The 13,463-nt window shown below is 50.0% G+C and overlaps 1 protein-coding gene across 1 annotated transcript in view; it reads left to right on the plus strand.

The window, feature by feature from the left end:
* Positions 1 to 3,290: 3,290 nt before the first annotated feature.
* CECR2 (CECR2 histone acetyl-lysine reader) overlaps positions 3,291 to 13,463 on the plus strand; it is a 92,524-nt gene continuing 82,351 nt past the window's right edge. Inside the window, exon 1 of the mRNA XM_021535205.2 lies at positions 3,291 to 3,470. Coding sequence (XP_021390880.2) covers positions 3,291 to 3,470 — 180 coding nt within the window. The remainder of the gene's footprint in view (positions 3,471 to 13,463) is intronic.

A 13,463-nucleotide genomic window follows, 5' to 3' on the forward strand; every position in this document is an offset into this window, starting at 1 on the left:
GAGCAGGCTTTGGTTTTGTTAGTTATGGACAGAAAACTCATAACTAAAGGTGGCTTGGAAGAGAAGGAGCACATGGATCAAAGAAGAGGAAATGGCATAGTGTATTCACCAAGTCTCTGCCTACTGTTGAATAGCAGTGGGAGAGCAGAGCTTTTTGTGCTCGAATAAGAAGTTTAAAGAAGTCTTTTAAGAACAGTGTAAGAATCTAGATAAAGGAAACAACCTTAAGTGATTGTGGGCAGACCATAGCATCCTGGAATAAAAAGAACAATGTAAGAGAAAGCACAGTCCAACAGAAATAATGGGGACGATAGAGGGAGCCAAATTAATTCAAAAAAACATTAGGCAAAATTGGTATCCTAGCTCTTTTGACAAAAAGAGAGATTAGGAGTCTTCATTTAAAGTTCATAAAGTTCTTAGCAGGGTAGAGAGTGGGGATACTACAAAGCTGTTTGACCCAGTGTCAAGAACAAGCAAAGATGCAGCAGTAAGATAAGGCACAGCTGGACATTACAGGAATTCAGGGAGGAATGTCAGCATAGGGCAAGACAGAACTGCAACATAAACTCCCCTTACATGGCCAGGGGACCAAAAGTTAGCTCCACGGAAGAACTGGGCATTAGGTAATACTGTAGAATTCTGTAACTAGCCCAAAGGAAGCCGTGCCTGAGGATTTGTCACCTCTAGATCTTTCACACAGAACTGTTGGTATTTTATAGTGATCCTGCATGTTGACACAGTGCCCTGAGTTGGCCTGCCCTCTCCTCTCACAGTTACTGCAGGGAGCTGGAGCTGGCTCAATCCAGTGCAGGCAGACACAATACACAAGAGATGAGATTCTGTCTTGCTCAAGACCAAGTCTTGCAGTCATTGTGCCTTGAAACACAGTCAGGGTTTCAGTATAGCACGTTGGTCTCCTTCAAACAATAAGTGAACCAAGTCAAAAGCTTTTAGGGAAAACAGATGCAAAGGCTGAACTTAGAAAGATAACTAATAAACCACTTAAAAATAGAGTATATTTTGGCAAAAACCTTGGTGAGGAAGGCATGGGAAATCTATTTTCTGTGTGAAATCTACAGTGAAGGAAAGCAAGGTCTGTGTCTGAAGAAAAATCAGCTGTCTGATGACACCTCCTGTGCCATCCTCTTTACCACACCATTTCTCAAGTGACCCTCACAGACCCCCAGAGAGCACAGCAGTTGCCACACCAGATGAGCCTGGTAGCCTTCCTAATCCAGTCTTCTCACTTCAACAGTTGCTGCTCTCTGGTACTTCAAAGAAAGGTGCAAGAAACCCCATAGTGGACAATTATAGAATAACCCGCCCACAATGGAAGTTTTTCCCTAATCCCTCACCATCAGTTAGTGGTTATATTGTGCCTTGAAGCCTGACAGTTTATATCCCTTCTAAAATTTATTTATATCCTGTCTAATGTGACCATGAATGTTCTTGGTAACCACATAAATGTCTAATCCTTTTCTGAATCCTGCTAATCTCCTGGCCTCAATGAAACTTCGGGGTAACAAATGCCATGTGTTAATTACACTTGGTACAAATATTTCCTTGCACCATTTTAAATTCGCTTCCTTCCAATTTCACTGGGTATCCCTTGATCCTGCGATAGGAAAAAGGGCAGTGAAATTAGAGCTTGTTCATTCTTGCTGAGCCATGCTGCTGCTCCTTGATTTGTTTCTTCTCTAAACTAGTTTGTTCCCATCCTCGGCCAGTTTTCCCTGGTCAGGCTGTTAGGCAGTGGCCTGAGACACCACAGAGCTTATACTTCACCTTACTCTCTGTTGATATGTTCATTTTGAAAGGAAAAAGGGAGAGGAAACCCTGGAGATCTCACAAGTGTGTGCTGGTGCAAGACTCTGAAATCAGACTGTTTTATGTCAGCAGGTGTTCGCAGCAATACGATGGCGCTGACTGATGCCACCAGCCTTTCTCTTTCTGATGCCTCCAAGCCAGAGACAGAGCAGGGAATCTGCGATGTGTTTTCTCCTTGGAGCTCCAGGCTGCTCCAGAAAGGGGATATCCCCCTCCCACTCCAGCTCAGGCATTTCACTGCTTCCTCACGTCCGCACTAGTTAAGACCTGGCAGTGGGATTAGTCCCGTTCTGCAGGAATCGCTCTCAGCCACAGCCTAACTCTGCACGTCTCTGCTTGGCTGACTGTGGCTGAACTCGTTTCACAGTGGTTTCTCTGGGGTAAACCTAAGCTGAGGCAGCTGGGCACAGCGATCCTTTGTAGCTGTTTTGCAGCCGGACTGTGGTGGCCGCGGAGAGGTTGTCGGGTGATGCGGTGCCAACACGGAGCAGCTGTGACTTCGTGTGCGCTTCACCGGAACTCTGCCCCATTACGGCAGGTAGTTAATACCTATTTGCCGCTGAACCTTTCCCCGTAGTACAATTCAAAACAGGGCAGCGGTGCTCTTCATTTCCGAGCCAGGAGGAGCGGAGGGACAGGGAGCGTGGGTGGCACACAGAGGTGTCCCAGGGCACGGCAGCGCAGCTGGCTCCTCGTGGCGGCCGCATGCGGACAACAAGCAGCGCCGCTGGGGCTCCCTCACTCAGGGCACGAAGTGCGAGCAGAAACCCAGGGGGATAGCCAGGGGTTCGCTGCACCAGGAGCCATCGCCGGCAGCTGCCGGTGCCAGCCAAGGGACGGGGACCGGGACCGGCACCGGGACCGGCGGAGCGGCCGCCGGCCCCGCCCCGGTGGGCGTGGCCCCGGGCTCCGGGGGCTGTTGTTGTGGTGAGCGCCGGCCACGCCCCCTCCTCGTGCACGGCCGCGCGCCGCCCCGCCCCCACGCCGCGTGTCCCCGCGCCCCGCCCCGCCGGGCCCGCTCCGCCCCGCCCCCCGCCGTACCGCGCGTTCCTATTGGTGCTCCCGCCCCGGGCCACGCCCCCCGCCGCGCGCGGAGCCCCGCCCCGCGCGGCCCCCCCCCCCCGCGCCCATCTGTTCCCGGCGGCGCGGGCGCCGCTGCGCGGGGCGCGGGCGCGGCGGGAGGCGGAGGGCGAGGGCGGCGAGGATGGGCCCGCGCAGCGGCGGCCGCCCGCGGTAGGGGGGGCAGCGGCAGCAGCAGCGCCCCCGCCGGCCCTGAGCCGCCCCTGAGCCGCCCCGTGCGCGGGCGGCAGCGAGGGGGCAGCGCGGGGCCGCCGGGGGGCGGCCGCTGAGCGGCGTGGCGCCGGGGGGCGGGCGGAGCCGCAGCGCCGAGCGGCGGCGGCACACGCAGCCGCCCGCGGAGTGAGGGAGGCAGCGACCGAGCGGGCGGACGGCGGCCGCGGGAGATGTGCCCGGAGGAGGACGGCGGCTGCGGCGGCGGCGGCGGCGTAGCCGGCACCGGTGGCCCCGAGGCGGCGGCTGCGGTGGCGCTGGACGAGCTCCGCTCCTGGTGGGAAGTCCCGGCCATCGCTCACTTTTGCTCGCTCTTTCGCACCGCCTTCCGCTTGCCCGACTTCGAGATCGAGGTGAGAACCCCGCGGACGCCGCGCCGCGTCCCGCCGGACAGCCCGCGGGCCGTGTCCGTGCCGCCGCTCCCGCTGCGCGCCCGCTGCCCGGCGGATCCCGCACGCCTCTCCCGCTCCTCCGCATGTGCCGGGGGCACCCCCGGCCCCCGGCGAGCCGCTGCATTCCGCCGCGATGCAGCGCGGGGTGTTCGCTCCGCTTGCGGCGGACCCGGCAACTTCGCCGTCCCTGCCGGGCGCGCTCGCAAACTTTGGGCGCGCCTGTCCCGGGCGGCGGCGGGCAGGAGCCCCCCGGCTCCGGGCCCGGCGGGGCGCACGGCGGGGGCGCAGCGGGGCCGGCCCCGCCGGGCCGCATTGTTCCGCCGGGCCGGTGTCCGCACACAAAGGTGGCGGGGGGACGGACGCGGCACGGAGCCCGCGGTGGGTCCCCCGTTCCCAAAATGGTGGCGGCGAGAGGTGGGCCCGGCCCGGTAACCCTCCAGCTCCCCCGGGGGCACCAGCGGCTGCTGCTGGGGGCTTTGCCCGGCCCGCTCAGCTGTGCCCTTTTGGGCTCCTTTTGTTGCGGGTGGGGGTCCCCACCTGGCCGGTGCCGCCGCGGGGTGGGGGGCGCGGAGGGTCCTGCCGAGCCTTTCTTCCGCATCCCGGCGAGGCCGGAGGGCTCCGCGGGGCACCGCGCCGCTCATTGTGCGGCTCAGCGGAGCCGCCGGGGCATCGACGGTGCCTTCACCACCGCCCCTGTCCCCCGCGGAGGGAACGCTCTCGGCTTTCGTACCTTCTTACCCGTTTTCCCTCGAAACTTTCTTGTGTGGCTTGTTTGGGGTTTAGTTTGTTTGGGTTTTGGGGTTTTTTTACTTGTTTTTAATTCTTATTTTCATGTGCACCGCTAATGTCCCGTAAATATTTTGTGCGCCGGCTACAAATGTTACAAACAAAGTGTGTCCTGGTAGGAAATCTTTTGTGCTTGCTGTGAAAAGCTATTCTTGCCAGCGCGTTGGCAATAAACCGGGTGAATAACGTGGTGGCGTGTGTTTTTTAAAGACAGTAATTGCCTCGTGAATGCGAATTCCAAAGATGCTTAAAAGTTCAATGGGATGCGCGAAGCCCTAAAGAGCAAAACTCCTCGAGCAGGATGTGGATTTCTGAAGAGGGGGAATCCCTTATGCGGTACGAAATCTTGAAAGGGGATAAGATCTCTCAATGATGCAACTTCTTGCGAAAGAGAACTCCCCTCCCCCTCCTATTGATGCCAAACCATTAAAGGGGGAGGCTCTCCGGGCCCAGCAGCGTAAAGTCTTGAAGGAACCTGAATTTACAATGATAAAAGGGCCAAGGCACTAGCCTTTCACCTTTGGAGGCAATTAGCATCTGGCTTGCTTCACAAATGAAGTAAATGTGGGCTCCCCTTTGGTTCCCGGAGCACGCTTAGGCTGGGGGAGTTAACATCATCACTCCGAACAAATCAACTTGCTTTTCTGGGGGGGATGCCTGGGAGAAGGAGGAGTGCGGGCGCGTTGGTGTTGGGGGTGTTGCAGAGCAGAAGCAGCACACCGAAAACATCCTCAAAAAAACTCCGTGCACGTGGATGGCCCGCAGCCCTTGGCAGAAATGTGTTTTAAAGCATGGCATTTGTCCGAGGGTCGGTGGAAATTGCGGTTAAAATCGGGATGCTGTGAGAGGACGGATGCGGCTGTCAGAACTCTGCTCCTTTCAGGCACGTGGAGTAAATCTCCTTCGGCAGAGTGTGAGCAGCCCAGGACCACGAGCAGCTTCAAAAGTTGCTGTGCCTTGAAACTCAGCATCTCCTTACCTCTTGCCTGGTGTAGTTGTTCCAGTCTCAGGGATGGGTATCTGGGAACGGATCTTTGCACAAAGAGCTTGCTCAAATAGTTCATGTTTTGAAACCCATGGCCAGCAATGGGAGTTACGCTTTTTTTCTGAGAGCACTAGGCTGTGTGTTTTTAGTGTTTTTTTATTTGTGCTTTATTTAGCTGGATAAAGAAGATTTCTTCCACGGTTTTGGACCTAATAATACCACTGCCCTTTCTGGCCTGTCGTGGCTCTTCTAGGGGTTTGTGGAGATGCCAGGATTTAAAACACATAAAACCACAGCTAGCCATCAAAAAGTGAATCTGTGCTCACGTATGAATGACGTTTTCTTGCTTTAGCTTCGGTAATTGTGGAGAGGTGTGCTTGGGGCTGAACACCAATGGACTGGGGTATGCCCCTTCCCTCAAAAGTTACTGCCCCTCATGAGTAATCCGGGGGCGATTGCCCCGGTCCATTTGGACACAGAATAAAACGAGTGCTTTGAGTGAATCTGTGTATGCAGAAGGAAAAATGGAGATCTCAAGCTCAGAGGGTTCCAGCTGGAGGATGCTCATGCTCAAACCCCTTGAGCTTTACAGATAATGTTTGTCCAACTCTGCCCAGTATCTCTAAGGGATGGTCTTACACAGAATGCAGCTGTCTCGTCTTGGATTTTCTCTTCTTCCTCGGAGGTGTGAGCTCCTCTGAGCTTAAATTCTGGCTGGTGAGGCTTTTCTTGCTTTTTTTTGATATGAGTGCATCATCTCCAGAGGGGAGGTTGGTGCTAAACTCTTACAACATCTTACAAAAGGCAGAAGTTTTAAACAAGCCTCAGTTCTGCTTGAAACAAATATCTCCTGCTCTCACTCTCCCTCCAATTTCAGCAGGTGGGTCAGGTTAAGGTTTCACTGCTACCGTCCCTGCAGTCCTCAAACCAGACAAAACCCCGTCTTCCAATTTCTCATGTTCTGCTGGTCATTTTTAAAAAGCTCTTGGTATTTTTTGTTTTTCTTCCCCCCATACCCCCCTGCCTCTTGTCCCCTGATATTTTTTTTTCTTCTGGTGGGTTTCTCCATAGGTAGCTGGATGGGTCTGTAATGACAGGCCATCTGGACCTATCCCTCCTGTGCTGAGCAGATTTGCTGAGGGTATTTGAGAAGTTTGGGGCCTTTAGTAGCACAGAGAGGCAGAATGGAGCTCTTTTTTTTTTCACTTTTTAAATGCAAGTCTTTTTCCCTCTACTTATTGGCTCCAATGAAAGTGAAGCTTTCAGGCTTCCAGATGTGGGACTACCATCAGCAGCTGGATGGCAGAAACCTGGGAAGCAAATGTTTTAATTTTCTTTTTGCTGGACCTGTGCGTAGCCAGAGACTGCAGGGGAAGGGGTGTCCAAAAAGAAAGAGGCGCATCCATCAGGCTGGGCTCTGGGCATTGTTTGGGGAGGGGGTGGGCACAGCTGGCCCTCATGCTGGCTCTGGCAGATGCAGGCGCCTGGGCTCCTCTTTTTAAATCTCTGCTGCAGCATCACCCGGCAATGGACTCAGGAGGGGTTCAGCTACCGCCAGCAGGTCAAAAGTTCAGTGGGACAGAAGCGGGTGCTTTGGGATGTGTTCAGCTTCATGCTGTGTTTTTACATGGATCTGAGGATGGCAGAGAGCACTTCAGCCTTCTGGGGTGGGTTGGCTTTTTTTTTTTTTTTTTTTTTCTTCCTCCCCTTTTAAATGGCTGCCTTGTCAGCCATCTGCTGTACAAAACTCGCGTGTCACTTCAAAAGTGGTCTTTTGGTTGCATTGGCTTGGTTGTCATGGCATATTTCTTGGTGGTTTGTAAAATCACAGAATGGGTAAGGTTGCAAGGGACCACACTGAGTCATCTGATCCAACCTCACTAATCCGCATCAGGGAGTTTGTCCTTAGCTACTCTAACAGCACTGCAGCAGGAGAAGGTGTGGCTGTGTGGGGCATGTCATTTTTTTTTGTTGTTGTCATTGCCTTGATGGACGGAAAGGATGTTTCCCACAGTCAAGTTAGTGCAGGTGACGATAGGTGGTGATTTATTTCCCTCTTCAAGACTGGACTGTAATGTGGGACACCTCTTGTGTCTAAGTATCTCCTGACCATGTGCCCTTCCCCTCTGCAACTGAAATGTTCTCCCAGCAGCTGTAGGGATTGTTTGTATCAAAAATATTGGGAGAATATTTAATGTTTTCAACCGTATTTCAGCACAGCTTGAAAAGACTGGACGGGAGCCAATGTGGTGTGGCCACCCAGCTCTTTGGCATGTGCTCTCAGGAGCTGTGGACTCCAACATTTAGGAACTTCTACCTGGGTAGGTCGAGGGGAGGTGACTTTCCAGAACGTGCTTGAAAATAGTCAAAACATTGTTGTTAACTTAGTTTATTTGGAAAAGGGGGAAAAGCCACATTACACAGGGAAAACATAAATCTTTTCCTGTGGTTTTTAAAAGCACCTTTGGGCAAATTGCCTTTGCTGTTAACTTCACTGCAGCTTTAAGATGCTTTCCCTTGCCTCTTGCCCCTTCCTAGCACTTCAGGCTCTGGCTCTGCCTTTAGGTGCATTCCTCCCACCCACAGGCAGGGACGGCACTGCTGCTCTTGCCTTTTTCCTTCTCTAGTGTGGTATCTCTGTGCAGGTCCTTGAACAGGCTCTTTCTGTCAAGAATATTATGTGGCTGTTAAAAGCCAGCGGCTGCTACTGCTCCCCCGGGTCTCCCAGGAGGAGGAAGAGTGTGGAGAGGGAGAGCTGGAGAAGGAGAGAGCAGAGAACAGGGTTTCTTCTATCTGTGCAAACCGGACACAGCTTTAAAAAAAAAAAAAAAGTGTTAAACAGTGTGTTAGAATTTTAATACTTTGAAAAGAATTTTTCCTAGTGAGAGCAGGATGGCCAAATATGCTCTGACCTCCACTGTTGTATCATGTTAAGTCCTGCTGAAAATTCTCTGTGGATCCCCTTACTCTGCCCTTTGGGTGTGTCCCTTGTAATCCATGACACCAAAATGGCACAACCTTCCTGTTCTGTCAGTGGCTTGTATGGGGTTAATTACACAATCAGTAGGGTTTGGTACCCAGGTACAGCCTCCACCTCTCTGTAGCTATTCGGGTCTAGTGCTGCATTATTATTGGTATTACAGTAACATATACAATGTCTGCTGGTGTCTCATCTTGCTCAGTGATAGTTGAGCTGGCCAGGTGGTTTCTGATCAGAAGAATTTAAAATCAATGCAGCAAGAAGGTGCTGCAAGCTGATGAAAATGTTGGTGAATTCATGTAGGTCAGCTGTGTTCATTGATGTTAGTTCTGAGTTTAAATGCCTTTTCGGTAGAATAGTTCAGTCATTGGGATATCCATCCCTCTTGCCATTTGCCTGATCACAGTAGGCAACGTTAAAGTGGAAGGGAGTGGGCAGTCACTGAAGGAACAGTGAACAATAGATCTGCTGACTAAACTTCCCTCTAATGTCAAGCACCTTGCTTTAGAAAAAAAACACATTGTCTGAGGAAAGGCAGAGTAACTTGCAGTGTAGGGAAAGGTGCTGTACAGAGAGTAGATAGGGTTGAAAAAGATGGTGGAATTCGCATATACTGAAAAGACAGAAACCCATTTATGGTCCACTGTGTGAGTTTGGGTTATGCACTACAGTCACTCTGTGATGGCTCTGCTTCCCCTGGGCAGCATCAGCTTCCTCAGAGTAGAGGGTGCAAGTTGGGTGTTCGTTGTTTAAAAAACCAAACAAAATCAAGGGCCACTATTGGTTTTATTCTTCTTTCTGTCTATCCCATTTGCTATTTGGTTGAGTTGCTGCAGTGCCCCATCCCTTTCCCCATATCTGTTTCAGCACCACTCCTTAGATTTCTGCTCTTGGCTTTTGCTGTCTTAGTTATTCTGTCCATAATGGAATCATTAACACTCTACATGTCAGTGCTGGGCTCTAGAGTTCATTGAGATTAATGGAGGGGGGAGGCAGAGAGATACTTCTCAGAGCTGTTGTTTCAAGTGGTCTGCAAATTGGAAAGCAGTTTCCATTTCAAATGCAAGTCACATCTTTCCCAACTGTAGATCTTAAACTTTTACACGAGTGTTTATGTTTTATATAATGGTATTCTAGTGTAATTGGATTAAAAAAAAAAAAAAAAAAAAACCACACCAGAAACAAACCAGAAAAAAGTCCCAAAATAACAACCACAACATAAAAAGGAATAGGTAGTTCAGGAGGCTGATACATGAATTAAAACGTTATCTTAAGCCAGTGAAAAGACACAAGTAGTGACTGCACGAAGCCAAAGGGTGTCTGAACAATGGATAAGGAAGGTTATTTTGACAGCAACATTTTGAATGGATCTGAGTTAGGTGACAGGGGAGTTGGGGAATGACTGTAGCAGTAGAAGGCAGAAGGGAAGGAGGAGCACGATAAGAATTTCAGAGATTTGATGTAGCACATGTAGCCTGATATTACAGGTTTTATATGGTGTTAGTATAGGCAATTCTTCTGTTGGCACAGCAGACACTGAAAATCATGCCTGGTGTTAGCTGAAGTGTTTGTGTACCCACAAGTTTAACAGTGTAAGCTGAGCTTATTTTAAGACCGATAAAAGATAAACAGCTGCGAGTCTTTCCCCACTAGAAAAAAAAAACATAATAGTTTGTGCAGGAACTTAAATATGACTTTGCAGATTGCTTTAAGAAGACCCAAGTACCACAAACAAACCTGTGCCAGTTCAATCAGCCGATTTAAACCTCTGCACAGCGCATCTAAATCGGGCCTTAAAAGATTTTCCTTGTGGAATTTGCTCTAACCAAACCAGCTAAAAGTAACACCTTTAAAGTGTTGCAGCTTTATATGTAGACCTGCTTAACTTTGGTCTTTCTCTCCCAGCGCATAATGCCGGCAAAGCTGTGCCATTCTGCCCCTGGCATCTGTTAAGTGCCTGCATGAAGGGTGAAGAATTAACTTTTGTAATGGCAATGGATGCTTTCATAGACTTCTTTCAGGCAAAAATCTCCTCCAGAAGAGAGCTATGGGTAGAAATGACAACAGCCAAGGAGTTAAAATTCCTGAATTAAAAGTTTATCATGTAAACATTATTGTAGGTATGTATGAATTAAAAAAAAAAAAAAAATTCCCCCCCTCCTCGTTACCAGAAGCAACAGCATCTGCTGTGGTGGTGGGAACAATGCAGCCTAGTGATTCCTCCTTCCTTACAGTAGAGAATCCTGTTAAACACACAAGGCTGTGCCTCAGAGTGTATCCTTTCAGCAGGCTTGTTCCTTTTAATGGGTGCCCATTCCTGGGGTCTCCATTGTTTCACCAACAATAGCACTAGGGGCAGCTGATTTGGTTGACAGAAAATGCGTTAATTTAACAGATCTATTCCCTTTAGCCGGTCTCCTTCCTATTGTGCCCCAGTTCTCCCCCAGTTCCTGGGGAGGAGGGTCTCAGAGCAGGGTCTGTTAGGTGGAAGGCTCCTGCAATTAGGAGGGGTTTGCAGCCTTTTGTGTGAGGAACAGAAAACAGCTGATGGGGAGAAGTGGTGAGAATGCAGTTTGCTTACTGCCAGAACACTCATTTTCCTGCTTTTTGGGGAGGGCTTTACAGACTGCCTTTACAAGGGATGGGGGAATAACTCGACACTAGGCACTGATGGCAGTCAAGGTCTCTGCTTTGCTCAGAGGTGGTCTTGCAGCCCAATGTGGCAACACCTTTCAGTGCTGTCTCAACTTCTTGACAAACTCTTTATATACTATAAATGCTTAGATAAAACACCAGTTTTCCACTGAAAAAGCAAAACTGCTGGTATTATCCATGGTAGGATTGCTGAAAGCTGGCTGGGGAAGGCAGCATGTAAAGTTAACACCAAATTACTTGAAACATGAGGGGCATAATGTTCCTCAGGGACCCCTTCCCTGAGTTAGGCCACCAGTTTAGTGTGGTTTTTGGACTGGTCTGGTTTAAACAGTGCAAGCTCTTCACCCTTGGGTGCACTTACACAGGTTCAGCTCTTCCCCTGTACTAACTCCTCTTGGTTCAGTACCAGAGGGAGGTGTCCCTGTTGGTTTTTACATCAGTGTGGTCAAGTGGACACATCCAGCCTGGTGGGAAGGAGGGTGCATGCACTGCTGAGGGGGCAGTGAAACATGAAACTCCTCTGCTCTTGGGGGCTGCCAGCTGCCAGTAAGATCTTGGCTGCCAGAAAGAAGATCTCGCTCCCTTTTCCAGCCTTTGCTTCAGCCACGTTCCTGACTCTGTGGTTTGCCCCTTTCCTGGCAGCATCCCAGCTGCTCGCTGGGTCCTGGCAGGGTTGTTGTGGGGGTTGTAGGTCTGTGGTGGGAGCAGGACCTCCTGCTTTTGGTGGTTGCAAGCTGCCGAGTCAATCCACTGTGGCTCTTGAAACTCTAGCTATAGCTTAGTTCTGGTTGCTGAGGTTGGTGATGTAAAAGGAGCTCTGGAGGGTCTTTTTCCTCCTCTTTGGTAAAGCCATTAATTCTCTGGCTCTTTCTCTCCAGCTAAGCCTGCTGTAAAGGGGCCAGAGCTTTGTATGGCGAAGGGTTGGAAGGCAGACCTCGTATTCTCCTTTCTGGTGAGCCCTGTATGTAGGGAGTTGTGTGGCAGAAAAAATATTTGTATATCCATAACACAAGGCAAAGAGGGTAGTGGTTGGAGGTTTTTTTGGGTTTTTTCTTTCTTGTTTTTTTTTTACTGTTTGTTTGTTTTAGGAGGCAAAGGTGAGAGTTCACTTAAAGAGCTTGGCTCTTAATAGAGCTTGTCATTGTCGCTAATATAAAACAAATGATGAGCATGGGAGAGGAGTCAAAGGCTCCCTCTTCTGGTGTTCTGGGAAGGTTCAAATATTGAAAACTAAGCAAGGAAAAAGACCCCTTCCATGCTTTCTTGTGGTATTTTGTGACCTCACTTAGGCCTGACCCTTATTGGCCCACCACGTAAATCCCTCCATGTCCCCTAAATATGCAACCTTAACAGCTCTCTGTGGAAGTGAAATGCATTTTCAAATGCAAAATATGTTGCTCTTGTAAGTAAAAGTGAGTCCTGGTTTCAGAAGGGTTTCCAATCTGGGCATGGAAAATGGCAGCCCAGCACGTCCCTGCCTGTGACGTTTGTCAGTGCTTCCCTTTGCTTCTCCTCTTTACTGCACCCTCCTCTTGCAATGATAATGGCATGTCCCGTGCATTTCCCAGGTCACACGTGTGCACTGGCATGTAAACATGTTTGGGATGATTGGAGTGGCCAAGTATGCTGAGCACTCCCTCTAGGAAAGCTTGTCCAAGGCTCTGGCACTGCTGTTGCTGTAGGTTGAGTCAGTCCAGAATTCAAAGCTTATTAGTGATTGATTGATTGAGAAATGTGCACAAGAAGTAATAGTTCGTTGGGAATTTTAGCTGAATTTTCTAAAAATCATTATATAAAATGTAGTACCTCTGAAATTAGTAGGGTTTCGGAGCATTAGAGAAGGGACTTTTTTTCTTTCATATTTTTTTCTTCACTGGAGAGTTGGCCATCACGTGGCTTATTTTTCCCTGTGTTGTTATGTGAACTTGTGAGCAGTGTCTGGTGGAACCTGAGGACATCAATTCTCAACCTGCCTTCCACAGCAGCAGCTCCTGTCACTGTCACGGCTGGCAGTAAAACTGCTCACCTGGCTTAAAAACTTTTCTCTAAAGTGAGCTGTGCCTCACCAGAAGCAGTTCCCCTGGCCAGCTCTCTCCACAGCCCCACAAAAGGTTTGTACCAGCATGACTGAAGCAGTGGCATGGGAATGGAAACAGGCAGAGGGGAGGGGAAGGGCTTTTTATAGCTGACACTTCTGCTGAAAGAATCGCTTATCACACTGCAGCCCTGGGTAGCAGGTGGAGTGAGCCTGCACAGGTAACAAGAGGTCATGCAGCAATGAGGGCACCTGGGGAAGGAACCTTATCAGTAAGACCCTTCCTGAAAGGCTTTTGGGTTATATCAAGCCTTGCTGCATTTCTTTTTTCAAGTGAACATTCTGGTTAGAAAAGTTTCAATTTGGAGTTAGATGGTGAGCCTTTTAAATTGTTTATTCCGTAGTCAGTCCTGAACGTGCAGCTGAAATCAGTTAAACTTTGCTGTAGCTGAGAGTCTTGCACAAAACCAGAGTAGTACAAAATTCTTTTTGAGAAATTTGGGCTTTCTCTAA

The sequence above is a fragment of the Lonchura striata genome, chromosome 5 (genome assembly GCF_046129695.1).
Source record: "Lonchura striata isolate bLonStr1 chromosome 5, bLonStr1.mat, whole genome shotgun sequence".
Lineage (NCBI taxonomy): Eukaryota > Metazoa > Chordata > Aves > Passeriformes > Estrildidae > Lonchura > Lonchura striata.